This window comes from Crassostrea angulata, chromosome 7 (genome assembly GCF_025612915.1).
Source record: "Crassostrea angulata isolate pt1a10 chromosome 7, ASM2561291v2, whole genome shotgun sequence".
NCBI lineage: Eukaryota > Metazoa > Mollusca > Bivalvia > Ostreida > Ostreidae > Magallana > Magallana angulata.
In genome coordinates, this window is record NC_069117.1 from 53,979,025 (window position 1) to 53,995,932 (window position 16,908).

Consider the following 16,908-nt stretch of genomic DNA (forward strand, 5'->3'; position numbering starts at 1 on the left):
AATACAGCTTACAATATCACAAAAGAGGCAATGAACAGTAGTTACAGTTTGTACAACAAAACGTCTCTCCTAAGTGTTAGTATTGGACTCTATCTGGTGATCAATTTTATTCATATAGGCTTCTTTCAGCGTGATGGCATTTGATTTCAATTTAGTGTGCTAATGATCACTTAAAACCATTTTTACAAGAGCTTGGACTTTGGTTAGTTGTTTCAAACAGCAATGTGACGTAGGCCGGCCTATTTCATTGCTGGGCACTTATGCATGGCTCTTTGAAGTCAACAAAATCTGTCTGACTTTTGAGGTATGATTACGGAATCTGTGTTTATTTCACTTGAAACAAGCGTCATTTTTACTTGTTTTGAAAATTATTACATCCTACCAAAAGTCCAAGGTTTATTAAAATGATTTTAACTACTCAAACTTAGAGATTCAAAACAGCACACAGTGGTTCTTCTCATAAATACAGAGGGTATTCGTGATACTATAAAACCATACCCAGCTGTCTGATACTAACAATACAAAGGAGAAAGTCGAAGAAACAATTGCAGCAGGTCATATAATGTAAGTATACTAGTACTTTATTCTTATATTTTTACATCTTCCAGTGTATTTGCCTGTGATAACACTACGCATCGATTTTGTACTATATAACTCATAATACAAATGACGCCAAATCGAGGCGCCAGCGGGGTTTGCTTATTAATATTTAAATATATAATCGTACGATGGCTTAAAATTATATAAATATTAGTAATAGGGAATCACTTTTGAATATTATGAGATGATAATTTCGGTCGGGTGTTATCAAATCTATCATAAAGCCCTTCGGGCTTTATTGGATTTGATCACGCCCCGACCGAAATTATCACATCATAATACTCAAAGAATGATTTCTTATTCCTTATTCAATTCGGTACGCATATTCCAAGCAATTATTGATATTAGCCAACCTAGTAGGGTCAGTATTTAAACAATCAAATTTTTATAAAACAAAACACATGACAGCCACGTATCATCAGGGGGCACTTTTTCTCGTAACAGCCTTTTTTATTTATTTGCATATAAACATTTTAAATGGGGACACTTATTTTAAAATAAATAGGTAATTCGACCCCCACTCCCCTCTCCAATAAGGATTTTGAAGATTGGTCAATAGTGAAAAAAGGGTGAAAGGTAGTTAGGTGGTTTTGAATTTGTTTTTTGTTTTTCTTTTTTTCTGTCAAGATTTCGTAGAAGTCTGCCTCCCCTTTTTAAAACGATGGAACGTGCCGGCATGACATCGTCAAACTCATGATTAGTAACGAGGGGGTGGGGTGGGGGTTGGGGGGGGGGGTCCACCGTAGGTTTCAAGGACTAATTACCTTTGATAAGTACAAAATGTCTTTTCCTGTGTGTTGTTTGCCTCCTGCAATAATTATATTAATGATGGTCCGGTCGAAATGATATTGGATTTTTACAGTATTCTTTCATTTATTTCAAGTTTCAAGATGAACAAATTTACCATTGTGGTACTACTCGCGGTGCTGCTCACGCCAGGCCACGCCCAATCAACCTCAGAGGAGATTGTTGAAATAGTCAGGAATGCACTCCTTATGGTCAAAATTAACAATGCTTTACTGACACTGAGACAGGGAAATGCCCAGCATGCCTCAGAGGAGGCAGAAGTTCCCGCCAGACAGGGAGCAGAACGAGTCAGGAACGCATTCGATAGTGACAGACGCCAAGCATGGCTGGCGGCCGATAGGAGGAGGGCAGTTTGACCTTAGCGAGATAGGTCAAAGACTTAATGGTGTGACTCCTGCATAAACCTGATAACATTGTACATGAGAATCAGCAATAGTGTCAACTGAGAAATTAAAAGTCTAAAATGAAAAAAGAACCTCTTATTAACTACTTACAATTGCTACAAATGGATTGAAAGGTTGACTTCGTTTATGTTTGTACATACATATGTCAAATTTGAAATTAAAAATAAAATGAAGATGAGTCATTAGAGAGAAGTGGCGTCGTAAGCAAATTGAAAGTGGTGATGGGGGGGGGGGGGGGGGCTAGACTTATCATCGGAAATTTAAAAAAAAAAAAACCACATTTCCCAAAATCATGAAAAACCTTATCTGTGGAGGAGTGTGTGTGAGAGTACCTTCCAAAAAGATTTCTTTCCCAAATCATGATATTCATATTCCGTGAAAGGGGGGGGGGCTAGTATACCTGTGACTCCAATTTTCAATATCAATATTAATATTTTAATCTTTTTAATGTAAAATTAGGAACAACTATGTTTTGATGCGAGAAAAAGTGGGGGCTGGCCCCTCCCTGATGCTATGTGCCTAATGGTTAGGTCTACCTTTGCAAAAAAAAGAAGTTTCCGACGCCTATGTAGAGAGATAGAGAGAGGAAGAGACAGAGATATATCTGTGTATGTGATGCTAAACATCCTACATGTTTGATTTTTCGTAAATCATTTCCATCCCTAGTGAAAACTAGTAATTTGTCAATTCAACAATTGTCAATTAAAATTTCACCCTTTGTTAACAGTTAAACGTATATTCCATGCAAACACAAAGAATTCAATGCGTGTTTCTTAGTTGAAAGATTTTAAGAGTTTTGGTATAACAACAACAACAAGAAGTCTGATAGTTTTTGTTTTAATTTTAAATGTATACTAGTGCGATTTTCCAAAGTATCCCACTGACAACGAGAGCTAAATTTGAAAGCAACCACAGAGTTCCAGACAGAGAGCAAATACGATTAGAGATCTTTATCTACAACAAGTACTAGAAGAACATAGTCAATTTATCATAATGAGAGCGTTTGTCATCAACGTTGAGACAAGCTTCACAAACCATGGGGATGGGGGTTTTTCGGTTCCAAATATTGTCATGAAGTCCAATTTAAGTTTTGTTACAAATATATTGCGGTTTTTTAAAAAGATTTTTCATTCAATGGTTAGTTAAAGTTCTTAAGCAAGGTTTAAAACTGATTCCAATAAGAAAACATATTTTGAAGAAAAAAAATATTTGTTATAAATGTAGTTCTTACAATTAAAAAAACCCCTAAAAAGATGTCCCCGTACAATAATTGGATTTCTTTATTTAAAAAAATCTATATCTTTTACGTCTACATTTGTAGGTCACATTTCAGCCAATGGTCGGGTGAAAGAATTAGAAGTTTGAAGATTGGTAAATGGTGTATAAGGGTTAATGGGTATTTCGGAGGTTTTAGATTTTTGTGGGGGGGGGGGGGGGGGGGGTTGTGTCATAGAGTCTGCCTCCCCTTATAAAACGATGGAATGTGCCTGTCAATCGCAACTTCTCGGGCCTTTCCGACAGGCTCAGAAAAACGCCTCGAATGTATTACCTAGGCGTCCATGACAACCCCCCTTTTTATAAAACTTGATATAATACAACACATCTTACGATCTGTTGAGATGTAAGCTAGACTTCATTAAAGTAAATGTTATACCCTAAAATATAACAAAGAAGCGACTTATTAGGCTGTTTAGCCGATACTTATTTAATGAGAAGCGACTCCATTTTATATAAAATTCTTACATCTGGTAATGCTAATTCATTCGAGCTATTTTTCCGAGCTCTGACGGAAAGGCCCGAGAAGTTGCGATTGCGTGCCTGTACGACAGACTCATGATTGGTAACTGGGGGTGGTGGTGGGCGGGGGTGGGGGGGGGGGTCCACCGTAGGATTCCGACGAATTACCTGGAACTAATTGCATTTCGTTTAGTACAAATGTCTTTTGCTGTGTGCTGTTGCTATCCTGAAACATTTTAATGATAGGTGGTCAAGAAGATATTGTATGTTAAATGAATTATTTCATTGAATTCAAGTCTCAAGATGAAGACATTCGCCATTGTACATCTAATCGCTTATGTCATTTCATGGATTCGAACCGTGCCAGACTATGCCCAACAAGCCTTAGAGGAGGAGCAAGCGTTCGCCAGACAACGAGCCAGGGATGCAATCGCAAAGGCCATACAAGTCGCCGCTTGGGACAATGCATTTCTGACACTGTGCTCTGACTCTTTGTAAAACTACAATAACATCATTCATGTACACGAGAATCGGCTATCCTGTCATGTGAGAAATTGAAAGTCAATTGATATAATGACTTCCTTTAAGTTTGTATATGTAAAAGTAAACTTTGAAAAAAAAAAAAAAGTTTGCTCAAAATCAAGCTGAGAGAGAGAGAGAGAGAGAGAGAGAGAGAGAGAGAGAGAGAGAGAGAGAGAGAGATATTTGTGTATTCCTATCCGAAGGGTGTCGATATTTTTAATTCCAAGTGTATTATGTACAGTATTTTTGTCAATATCAACGAATTACAAAAATACATTTTTTATAGCAGTTAAACGTATATTTCTTACAAAACGAAATATACAACGCGTGTTTCTTAGAAAAAGATTTCAAGAGTCTGAGTACAACAGCAACAATATGTCTTATAGTTTATGTATTAATGTGCATGTACGTCAATTTTTTCAATTCTCCGTGCAAAAAATCTTAGTTAAAGATTTCAAGAGTCTGGGTACAACAACAGCAACTAGAAGTTTCATATTTTTTGTTTCAATGTTAAATGTATATTAGTGCGATGTTCCAAAGTATCCACTGACAATGAGATAGTTACATTTGAAAGCAACCACGCAGAGTTCCAGAGAGCAAACACGATTAGAGACGAAATATTAATTTAGGTCTTCCCTTTCCAACGGAAGACCTTATAGTTTTCGTACTGTTTCTTCTTCTTCTTGTTGCTTTCCACAAATTTTGTGCACGCGAGATCTCGAAAACTGTTCGGCTGATTTCGACCAATTTTTCACAGATGATTGCCAGTGGTCATAATTTTAGAAGTTCTTTGAAATTTTGAAATCGTCACTTCCGATTTACGGCTGATTTTGTAAATTTTTACGACCAATTTTGTGCAGATATAAACTCAGAAACTATCAGAGATGTGAATATAAAATTTTCAGGATAGGTAGACCATAGTTTGAAGTTGTGCACAATGCAGTTTTTTTTTACGCCAGTGGCGCAAAGTTTAGGAGCTCGCCTAGGCTTGAAAATTGGATACGAATTTTGAATCAAAATTGTCATACATTTTGATCTGTATCTTTTTATGAGTTGATATTTTCTTAAAACATATATAATAAAAGTGGTAGAAAATTAAAAGTTCTTTCCAACAAAACCAAAAAATAGGGGCTGGCTACTTAAAGTAGGGGCCAAGACACTCGTAAACTATATTACAAATAACTTAAATACGATAAAGATTTTGTAATGCATTATAGAAGCAAAGTTGTTTATCATAACAATATCTATCAGGTGAAATCATTGCCACGCCCATTTATTACGTAATTAGGGATTTTGAGGGGCCAAAGTACTTAAACTATGACGCAATATATCTAGAAAAGGAGACATATTTTGTTAAGCATTGTAGAAGAGAAAATGTTTGCTTTGATGATTCTAATCGGTTTCATTGATCAAAACACCAATGTCTGTCCCCATTAAGGATCGAGAGGGTTGGCCCCTAAAATATACAATCATTTGTATCTCAGAAATGATCAACAATTTTAGATAAGTGTAAGAACAAAAAATGTTGGTATTCTTAAGACCTTTTTAAAGAAATCAAGAAAAAGGGGCTGGCCCCTTTTTTTAAGGGCCAAGACACTCGTAAACTATATTACAAATAACTTAAAAACCATAAAGATTTTGTCATGCGTTATAGAACCAAAGTTGTTGATCGTAACAATATCTATCAGAAAAAGTCATTGCCACGCCTATTTATTACGCAATTAGGGATTTTGAGGGGCCAAAGTACTTAAACTATGACGCAATATATCTAGAAAAGGAGACATTTTGTTAAGCATTGTAGAAGAGAAAATGTTTGCATTGATGATTCTAATCGATTTCATTAATCAAAACACCAATGTCTGTCCCCATTAAGGATCTAGAGGGCTGGCACCTAAAATATTCAATCATTTGTATCTAAAAAATATACAACAATTTTAGATGGTTGTAAGAACAACAAATGTTAGTAATCGTGGGACCTTTTGAATAAACTCAATAAAAAGGGGCTGGCCCCTGTGATTAGGGGCTAAGAGACTCGTAAAATCTCGTACACATACCTTGAAAACGATTAAGATTTTGTAATGTATTAAAGAAGTAAAGTTGTTGATCGTAACAATATCAGTTTGTAATACTCATGCCATATCCATTGATGACGTAATTACAGATTTTAGGGGACTAAAATCTTAAATCTTTAATGTGTTGTATGTGAAAAAGCAAAACGTTTTGTTAATCTTTTGAAAAGATATTGACAATCGTATACATTATCTAAAAGGGAGGGGTTGAGTGGACATTCTGAAATTTCATTGATATTTTAATGGTATCGTTTAAAAATTGAACGGAGCACCTACTCGTTACTCGTAACGAGATCGTATCTAGTTTCTACTACAATACTACAACTCTACGGGAACGTACATGATCATAATGATATGTTTTGATACTGCCCCTACTGACCTGCAATTGTTAAGTTCTTATGTATGCTTGTGACATGGTATTGTTTTCTGAATCATTTGATGAGCTACAGTGAGCTACAGAACATGTCGATTTTAAAGTTCTATACAAATGAAAAGAACCTTGATGTAAATGTATCTAAAACTAAAGTGGTTATTTTTAGAAATGGTGGGAATTACCGCACCAACGAGAAATTGCTTTATAACGATGAAAATTTAGAAATTGTTTATATAGGCGTTATGTTCAATTATAACGGTAAATTTTTTACCACTCAAAACAATTAGCGGCACAAGGTCGCAAAGCCATGTTAGCTCTTAAATCAACAATTAATCCATTGTACTGTGTTTTCTGTTTTTGATGCCTATGTGTGTAGCATTTTAAATTATGGATGTGACGTTTGGGGTTCCCACAAGGGACAAGATATTGAAAAGGTCCACCTTGAGTTTTTACGCTTTGTGCTTGGTGTTCGTAAAAAAAGAAATACAACTATGTTATATTTCGAGACTGGGCGTCTATCCTTATATCTTATTCGTATATATCGATTGTTTAAATTATTGCAGACAGAAAATTGTATATTAAGAGCTGCTTATGGCTGGTCATATTGTATCTGTGTAAACGAAAAGGAAAATTATCAAAGCTGGGCAAATTTAATAAGGACCAATTATATATAATCTGGGACTTGGCTACATGTGGAATGGTCAGAGTCATTTAAACAGTCGTATTTGTCTACCAATTATTCAGAAAAGACTTAAAGACAACTTTATTCAAACGTTGCATGACAAGATACAAATAGAAACAAAATGTTTTATTTACAAGCACTTAGTTGATAATTTTTGCTTACAATATTATTTAGAAAAATCAATACCAAAGTTGTAAAAAAAAAAGTATTTCCAAAATAAGGTTGTCCTTACATAATCTGCTTATTGAAACAGGACGACATAAAAATATACCAACAGACAAAAGATTTTGTAAGATTTGTATTACAGACATTGAAGACGAATATCATTTTATACTGCTTATAAAATATGCTTATTAAAGCTTATAAAAAAGTATTAGTGGTGTAAACCATCCATGTACAAATTAATACAGTTACTAAGTGTTAACAATATCAAAGAATTGTGTAATTTAGGAAAATTCATTTACAGAGCCCTCACACTCAGAATGGTTTGAACTATATTGTGCCATTTGCTGATTTCATTTATCATTACTATCAATATATATAATATATATGTGTTATTTTTGTGTGTATATTTTTCAGTAACCTGCATGTCATTCTCCAAATACAAATTACTCTGTAAACATAGGAGTGTACGCAAACTGCAAGATTTGTAAGGACTGACCGTCCATTTTTGCCTATAATTTTGTATTGTTAACCTTATAAGTGCTATAAGACGGATGTCTTTTGCAATAAAGAAATTGAATTGATACAATATATAGACACGCTTCATAACTCATTGGCGTGGGGTTTGTTCGGTTCCAAATATTGTCAGAATTCCGTATGTTGTTGTCCACAATATATTGCAGTAAAACAGTTTTCAAAAAGGAAACAAATGTAATTTTTTTTAATGTAGATCTTTTCTATACTCATATTGAAAACAAATGAAAACATATTACTGTACAAAAATTTGATTTCTTGATCCTAAAAAGATCTTTATCCTTTTTAAATTCAGAAAGATTTCAATAGAGGTCTATGAACCTTGAACACCAACCAGATTCCCTACCTGACTCCTAGTAAAGATATTTTGTTTTACAAACTGTGGTCCTCCAAGTATAGAAGCGTATGGCGTTACGAACTGTGTTGGTGCCAAAATTAGGCTTTGATGTGTCATAGTAAAACTGACGTTTTCAAGATACGATTTTGCAAAATAGGGGAGGGCGTGCAGACAAATTAGGAGTCTCGTCATTTGTTCGTACGCAGCACTGTTAAGGCTTACTATGAAAATATCAGAGGATTTGAACGTTTATTAAAAGATGCATCCGTTAAACACAATAACTCGCTTGCCACTGCATCACGGTAAACCCAAAACTGATAGATAACACACGAACTTTTCGGCAAAAAAGATTCAATTAAACATACATGTTTTAATGTAGTATGTACAACCATAACTTTACCAGTTTTTCACTTACATATTCCGATACCATTGGCATAAGATGGTATTTTTAAAATGATATTAGCTGAATGTTGGTTCTTTAAGGAAAATAATCGAACTGTTTAATGAATGCAAAACAATAAATCCATATTTCTTATATACATGTATATTATGTCGGTGTCTATTATAACATCCTATTCATATATAGGATAACATTATAGGAGAAAGACTACCAATTATTTTCCCATCGAAATCCATACAAACTTTATGCCCGCTCAGTACTTTTCTATAACAGTTTCAGTCAAATATTTGGTATGATTTAAAACTTCATTTCAAGACCTTTTAGAAAATGACAAAATATATAGGGTTCCGTGGGGTTTATAGGCCAAATTTGCAGTTGTTTACAACTTACAGCGGTCATCAATAAATGCCACTCTACATAAAAAATCAACCCACACCCCTAGAAAATTCTCCAGTGTTACTATATTCTTTAAAATATTCCCCCATTTCATCATATATTTTAAAAACTAACATACCTGAATTCAGCCAATCACGTATAACGCCTACCCATGAATTCTAATTACAACGTTCTATAACTTTCCTCCGATGTTAACATGGTATTCTCATTCCATAACCTTTTAAGATTGGAGCTATATTTAATCAAATCTGAAGATACAGTATACAATATACTACAGAGGAGACGATGAACTGTATTTCCAGTTTGTAAAACCAAACAACTATCCTACGAGTTAAGAATTGGACTCTATATAGCGTTAAATGTTCATCATAGAAATGGATAGAAAAAACCTACTTAAGATGGTTCAGGCACGAAGCATCGGGGGGGAGGGGGGCTGCCCCTCCCCACTTTTTCTCTCAGCAACTACTTTTTTTTAAATTTACATATAAAAAATTGAATGAACATGGTTGAGTTTGCCCCCCCTCCTTCCCATTTTTTTGGAGGATGTAAAAAAATGAAATAAGGATTGAAATTAAAGCCCCCCCCCCCCCCCACGGATTAGGATTTTGAAGATTTTGGAGAAGTCTTTTTCTTATTTTTCTGGTTTTTTTTTTTTGCTTGGCAAGATTTTTTGGATGAGTCTGCCCCCCCCCCCCCCCCCACACTTTCAAAAACGATGCTACGTGCCTGTGGTTGGATGTTTTTGGCCTTTTTTTTAAACATTATTACTTGTTATCTTCATTAAACATAGAGCTCTAAAGTTTTTTTAAAAAAATTCTAACCTTAACACTTCATTAGTATGATCTTTTCTTTTATGGCCTAAAATACCATGTTTGAATTTTAAAGTAGAACTGATGGTTAATATGTTGACCACTTATCGTCCCTAAATCTTCCTAATTTTAATAACACTAGTAAAGAATATAAATCCTTTTTGGAATCCAAAATTTACCTACTCACTGATATCTGTATTTGGTATTGAAACTGCATAACTTTATAGTTTTTATTTTACTTATTCTTTCGTTTTTGGAAACAGTCTTAAATTGGTTTCAGAACATAACCTCTGCGAGAAAATTCCTTTAAAAAACTGCAATTTATTGAAAACATAAATTGGGAGCCGAACAACTACAATCTCCATAATTTGTGGAGTGTGCTTAACATTTATTTCAGCACGTTCATTATTATCTTTTTCCATATTTCTAAAATAAAATCACGAATACTGTGGTTTCATCAATATTCGTTGAATACCAATTTTCGTGGATTTCGTTGTTAAGTTGATCCACGAAAATTAATGTTCATTGAAGTTCAATTTCAACTAACATTTTGTATTGATAGGATCATTGGCCACGAAATTACGTATCCTTGAAACTGTGGTTTTCAGAAAATCAACGAAAATTGATACCCACGAAAATTAATGAAACCACAGTACCTTCTCCGACCAGGTACTTGTTTTAGTAGAAACACCATAGTAAATTATGTTTCGAATCGAATTAGGTTTGCATTTTGGAACACCAAACTGATATGACGGTACATAAACCTCTGAGATTTGTTCATCCAAACTTAAAACATTTAAGAAACAAACTAACGTTATATTCTTAGAGAGTTTGGATGAGAAAAAAACGTTTGACCGTAACCAAAAGGTCTGATTCTAATCGGCAATCGTTGTTATTGACAAAATATACATCATACTGCACTAGAAATTAAAATGATGAACAAAAAGTAGACACTTAGATGTAGACATTTAGCGTCATATTTGGCACATAAGAAGTTTGATATAGATTAAGTTCCTCATGTAGTATTAACTAAAGTGAAATCGTTAATTAACTCTCTCTCTCTCTCTCTCTCTCTCTCTCTCTCTCTCTCTCTCTCTCTCTCTCTCTCTCTCTCTCTCTATAACCAGCTTCAATTGGAGCAGAATTTATTTTAAAGTTTCAGTCACTCAATTTACATCGCCAGAGACCTATATATGTATAAACGTAAAATAAGACTTCATTTAAATCGACTTAAAACAAGTACGTAGTAAGTAGTCCGTTCTTTAATCAAGACTTTCAAGTGCTCACTTGACACGATCGCTGATTCTCGTATAAAAATGTTATTATGACTTTAGTCTAAATCATCAATTCTTCGTCTCACAAAGTCCCTAGTCCCATCGGCCGCCTGCCTGGCGAGTTCTCTGGCCCTCGCGGCGGCATCTCGGGCTCGTTCAGCCGCCTGTCTGGCAAGAGCTTCCGCTTCCTCTGCGGCTTGTTGGACGTGGCCAGACGCGGTGTCAAATCCGCTCTGGACTCGATTCCGGAACCTATCCCACCAGCTTTGACCCACTGCTTGCTCAGACATGAGCAGCACCGCTAACAGTACCACTATGGTGGATGTTTTCATCTTGAGACTAGAAATAAAATGATTCAGTTAACATATACTAGTATACAAACTTGTCTTTGGCTATGTTACAAATAGTCAACAGCACACACAAAACATTAGAAGTAAAATGTACCCAGTCCTTCTTACATTGTCGGAATCCCGTGGATCCCCCACCCCCTTTTTGTTGCTAATCATAGGTTCTGACGATGGCATTTGTGTTGTTTTCATAGAAGTCGATTTTTTTAATTAACCAGTTAACTAATTAAGTCAAGATAGAATTAATGCCTTGATCTGTTAGACGGAGTTAGATCGGAGTAAAGTATACTTACATTATATAACTGCTGCAGTTGTTACTTCGACTTCCTCCTATAAAATGTTAGTATCAGATAGCTGTGCAGTGTTTTATAATGTCACGAGGATCCTCTGCACTCATGACCACTTTAATCAGAAGCACTACTGAGTGTTGTTTTGAATCTTTAAGTACGAGTGGTTAAGAGATAATTAGTAAACTGAACCGTCAAAGTAGCATCGGACATTGAACTTTGATCAAAATTTATACTTGTTATTAAAATGTTTTCAAATAATGCACATGGAATAAAAAATTAAGATATAATCACATGTTTTAATGCTTCACATAGAAAGGGCATATTTTTTATCACATGATCAAATGTATTCACTTTCAGCATCTTACAATCTTGATCTATTGATATTGCGCTTTCGTGCTTCGTGCGCCTGACGTTATTAGCATGATCATGATCACGTCATTCATTGTTTTACATATAAAAATCTTAAGAATTTTCAAAAGTAGCACTTGAAATATACTTTTGGTTTGATCGATGGCTTGGGCTTACAAAGGTCGTTGTTATCATTCTCGGCGTTGTTGTTTACCCGTTTTCAACATCATTTTGAGAACTATTCAACCAAGTCAACAAAAATCTTCAAATAAAGGACCACGCCCTTATTCTAAATAGAGATGCCCCATTAATTGGATAAAAGGGCAAAAATAATATTGATTATGAAAATCTTCTCAATGACCATATGTCCAGAAAAAAATGAAACCTAAAAAAGAAGACTTCATTTATTTGTATAATTAAAAAAGCAGCAATCAACTAAAGCTGTTATATGAAGTTTTGTTTTTCTTCAGCTCAAGAAAGGGACCCTGATAAAGGACGGTTTTCGATTCAAAGAGAATTTTTTAAAAAATGCATTGTACTGACAGAATGGACACTATTCATACTGTACAAATATATAGCTATATCATAAAAGCCCTACCAATTTACATGTAGACCATTATTTCTTATTCTGAAACAAATTGAGAAAATAATTTCCTCTATACATGTAGGTATAGAAGCAAGCTAATTAGTGATCTTCTAATTTCATTAAATCATCTAACTAGCAGCAATCATGATCACTTTGTAGAGGAGCTTGCTGGTGTAATGAGACTCTACTCAGGATAGTTGTATTCAATATATGCATCCTTATCTGCTCAGTAACCCGTTTATTGGATACTGGGTTTGGGGGGATACTGATCTATAGCTTAGAAAACGGTAAGTATTCTAAAGATACTGCAGGTCCACAGCAAAGCAAGGATTAAAGAAATAATTGATAGGAAAAATCAATTTCCGAATATTATCTGTGATAAGAGTGTGGTTGTTCTTTCTTTTATGTGTTTCACGAAATTTGAAAAACAAAATGGTAAAAAAGTACAAAATCTTCATTTACTTGACAGAAGAATGCTATAAAATTGTTTAATGCATTGACTGAGGGACTGAAATGGTGACACAAAAAGTAACAACCGTTACATTGTACTGTCTCTTGACGCTGTGTTATTCTACTTTTTCATATATCATGTATTTAAAAAGGCATATTGGCCAGACAGACCGGGTATTAAACTTTTACTTATCATTGTTGTTATACCATATGAAATTGTATACGCATGCCACCATCAATAAATTTACTTACTTTCCTTAAAAAGTTGTCTTTATTCCCATTCAACATGAAAATGAAGTGAACTTGAATTTGGTTTTTGTTTTTTTTTTTTTTGTTAAACATGAGCAATTGCAAAATCTATGAAGATCACTTGTGCACACAATTTAGTGACGGCTGGAATATTTCAGATTTAAAACACGACAAATGTTACATCTTAAATTTTACAACATTGATTATTTGTATGATCAAACAAGTTGGGAATAGCATTGCAAACAAGTTGAAAGTCTAATATGTTCTTAGCTTCTTTTAAAATACTTCTTCTCAAAACTCATAGGCTATATTTTTGCTATTAATAACAAATGACCAATAACACCTTTATGAAGCTTTTGCACTTTTGTACGTTCAAAATTGCCGAAATTGAACATTCAAAATAAATACTCTGTAGCAAACTAAAATCGGAAATTTAATTCAAAGAAACGGGAAAATGGTTAAATATTACTATGGAGGTTTTTTTTAAGTACATATGTATTTATCGACATATTTCACAGTACAGCTCTTAATATATCGCTAAAAACATCTATACTGTTACACTTTCCCTGTAAACTATGTACATGCATAACATCTTGAAATACAAACGCCTACTTGTGTAAAGTTTGTTGTGTGGTTTCAGACCAATCATGAACCGAACGTCGCCTCAAAAAACGTAGACCGCAAACATTGAATAAACAGAGAAAGAAAACGGCTATACTGATCACCAAAACGAGGCTGCCAAGAACCGTCAAGCAGACGACAGTCGCGCTACCTCCTCTGCTTTTGGAATCCATCGCTAAGGTGTTTCCAAAGGTTGCAGTGATAGTCGTCATAGAGGAAGTAGATGGCGCTGTCAGAGAGAAAGTACTGATACCTTTGGTGGTGGTTGTTGTTGTTGTTGTTGTGGTTAAAATGCCGGTGACAGTGACAGACAATGACACAGAGTTTTGCTTTTTGACATTATTTACATGTAATGTCCACCGCCCATCATCTAAAATATCTAAAGATTTGATAGTCAGCATACCAGTTTCTGAAACGACATAATTTGGATGGTCATAGTTGTAATATTGTAGTTTGACGCCATCAGGTCTTATCCAAGAAACGTCAGGGAAGGGGTCCCCGTCAAAGCTACAGGAAATATTCAACTGGGTGTGGTACTTTCCCGTAAAAGAAACCGTGGAACACCTCACTGATGCCGGTACACATGTAAGTTGTGATGAAGGAACATTGACGATTGATAGATATCGTACAGATGAAGGTCCGCTACAGTCAACAGATTCTGGAATAGGAGAAGGCAACACCTTCACCCATTCTAAGGCACAATTACATTTCCAATTGTTATTACTTAAATTTATCGATTTAATATGACGCAAATTCATAATGCTAGAATTTGATAGCTCCGAAAAAAGATTCCCTGAAATATCAATGTAAGATAAGGAGGTTGATGTCTCCGTAAACGTCCAGTCGAGATGTTTAAGTTTGTTTCCATGAAGATCCAGTACCTTCAACATTGGCAAATGTTCCAGTAGTCTTTTGTCAAACACTTTTATTCCCATATCTGCCATATACAGTTCTTTTAACCTTCTCAAATTGTTAAATGCAGTGTGAGAAATATCCGTTCCAATATTTCCTGTTTAATGTAACTGTCTCAAATGAATAAGATTTTTTAACGTTGATCTTGAAATTATCCAAATTCTATTGTAAGAGATATTTAGGGTGACCAAAGATGACGGTAAGGCGCCGTCTGTGATGGTTTCAATTCTGCAGAATGCCATGTGAAGCCTCTCTAACCGTGAAACGGAGGTAAAAAAGGAAAAGGCTATTGAGGGTATGTTGTTTCTGCTTGAATATGTACCGCTTACCGAGATGGCTGTTAACCCTGGTGGTAGACCAGAGGGGAATACGGTGAGTCCGGACCGACATATAGCTGACACATTAGAACATCTGCATACTGGCGGACAACTACCTTTCACGGGAAGAGAGACTGTTCCAACCAAAGCCAGGAGAACGAAGTTGAACCACCTACACCCAGGGAACATGTCTATGACTTTTGGCCTTGAGTCATTTAGTGTAACTAGACAGGACTGATGGTTATTGCTTCACTTGCAGGTGTTTAAAACCACACGATTTCTTGTCATCGGTGTGTCTGTTGGAAAACTGACCTATCACGGAGATCTCTGAGGGCGATAAATTGGCCAGTATTAAGCAAATGTCCAACACGAGATTAAGGGTTCGAAGTTTCCTTCCAATAAAAGTTTCGTACCCACCATCCCCCCAAAAAACTATCGAACGAAATCTATAAATTATCTTTTTGCCAAATGTTCATTTGTACGATGAAATGGCTTGCATAGAGTTAATTTCAAAATGGCACATAAACTGGCACATAAACTGGCCAAAAATATCAAGTGATTGTGTTAAATATTAATAAAATGTATATCAATTAAATCGTTCAAAAAAGGTTAGAAAAAAATGAAAAATTCTGTGCGTGTGTGCCTGTGTGTGTGTGTGTGTTTATAGTTCTAGAAAAGAAAATAAGCGTGTTAATCACAATACACGTATTTGTGTAGCTTTCAAAATGCAACAGATAAAGATCTAAATTTTCAAAAAGAAAAATAAGCTAGTTAACCATTAAATTACAAGATTATGTCAAGATATTATCTTCAAATTTTGTAGTAATTAGGGTTTTTTTATTTTCTATTCTTTCCCAACAAAGTTTCTTTCTTTTAAAACCAGATTATCAATTAAAATGGGAACTATAAAGTGTTTTTTACATATTATTGATTTAAAGATATGTATTTAAAACTGCCAAAAAAATGGAAATTGGCTGGAAACGTGTAATGGATATTGTGAAGATTCTGGCAAGAAAAGTATGTACACAATTTTTTTTTAGCTTTTTAATTACAAAGGTGCTCATTAATAGTTTCAAGACAAATAAAAAGCATCACCCAAAAATGTTGAGTAGGGACCCACCTTAAGGATATTTCAAAAACAGTCGAATAACAATATTAAGCAAACGATCTACATGTAAGTCAAGTTCACCAGAGTTCATAAATATCGACAATTCAATCTACAGACTTACCGATGGTGACAAATCTGGATTGTATTTTAGTTGTTAAAGAATGGGGGTTTCTTTCATAATGAAATCTATTAGGAGGAAAAATGTTAACGGGAAATGGTGTCCTCGGATAGATTTTTGGTGTTGATTAATCCTGTGTAAAGCAGGTATGAGTAAAATGAAGAACCTGTTGATTTTACGTTCTGTGTTATTGGTTTCTAGACTTATAGATAAGTGCCACAGAGGAACTAATTTGTGGGTATCACTCATGCCCTTTTGTTAGAATGTACAATTTATGTACATGTTTTAGGTTTTATCAAGGTCGGCAAATATTTAATCAGTAGACCAGGTCTGATAGTCTGATAAATCTTCTAAGTCTCAATTACCCTAACGCACTATCGGCGTTAATTGCACTCATGAATCTTAAAATGTCTGTAACTTGATCTTATATTTGACTTTACCAAATTTTTAAAATGT

The 16,908-nt window shown here is 34.8% G+C and overlaps 1 protein-coding gene across 1 annotated transcript; it reads right to left on the reverse strand.

Annotated features, from left to right (window-relative positions):
- Positions 1–10,960: 10,960 nt before the first annotated feature.
- Positions 10,961–15,415, reverse strand: LOC128192439 (leucine-rich repeat-containing protein 24-like). Its single transcript, XM_052865100.1, is given in 3 exon segments — positions 10,961–11,445; positions 11,747–11,891; positions 13,989–15,415. Coding segments are annotated over 2 exon segments (1,461 nt in total). The 3' UTR covers positions 10,961–11,445; positions 11,747–11,857.
- Positions 15,416–16,908: the final 1,493 nt, after the last annotated feature.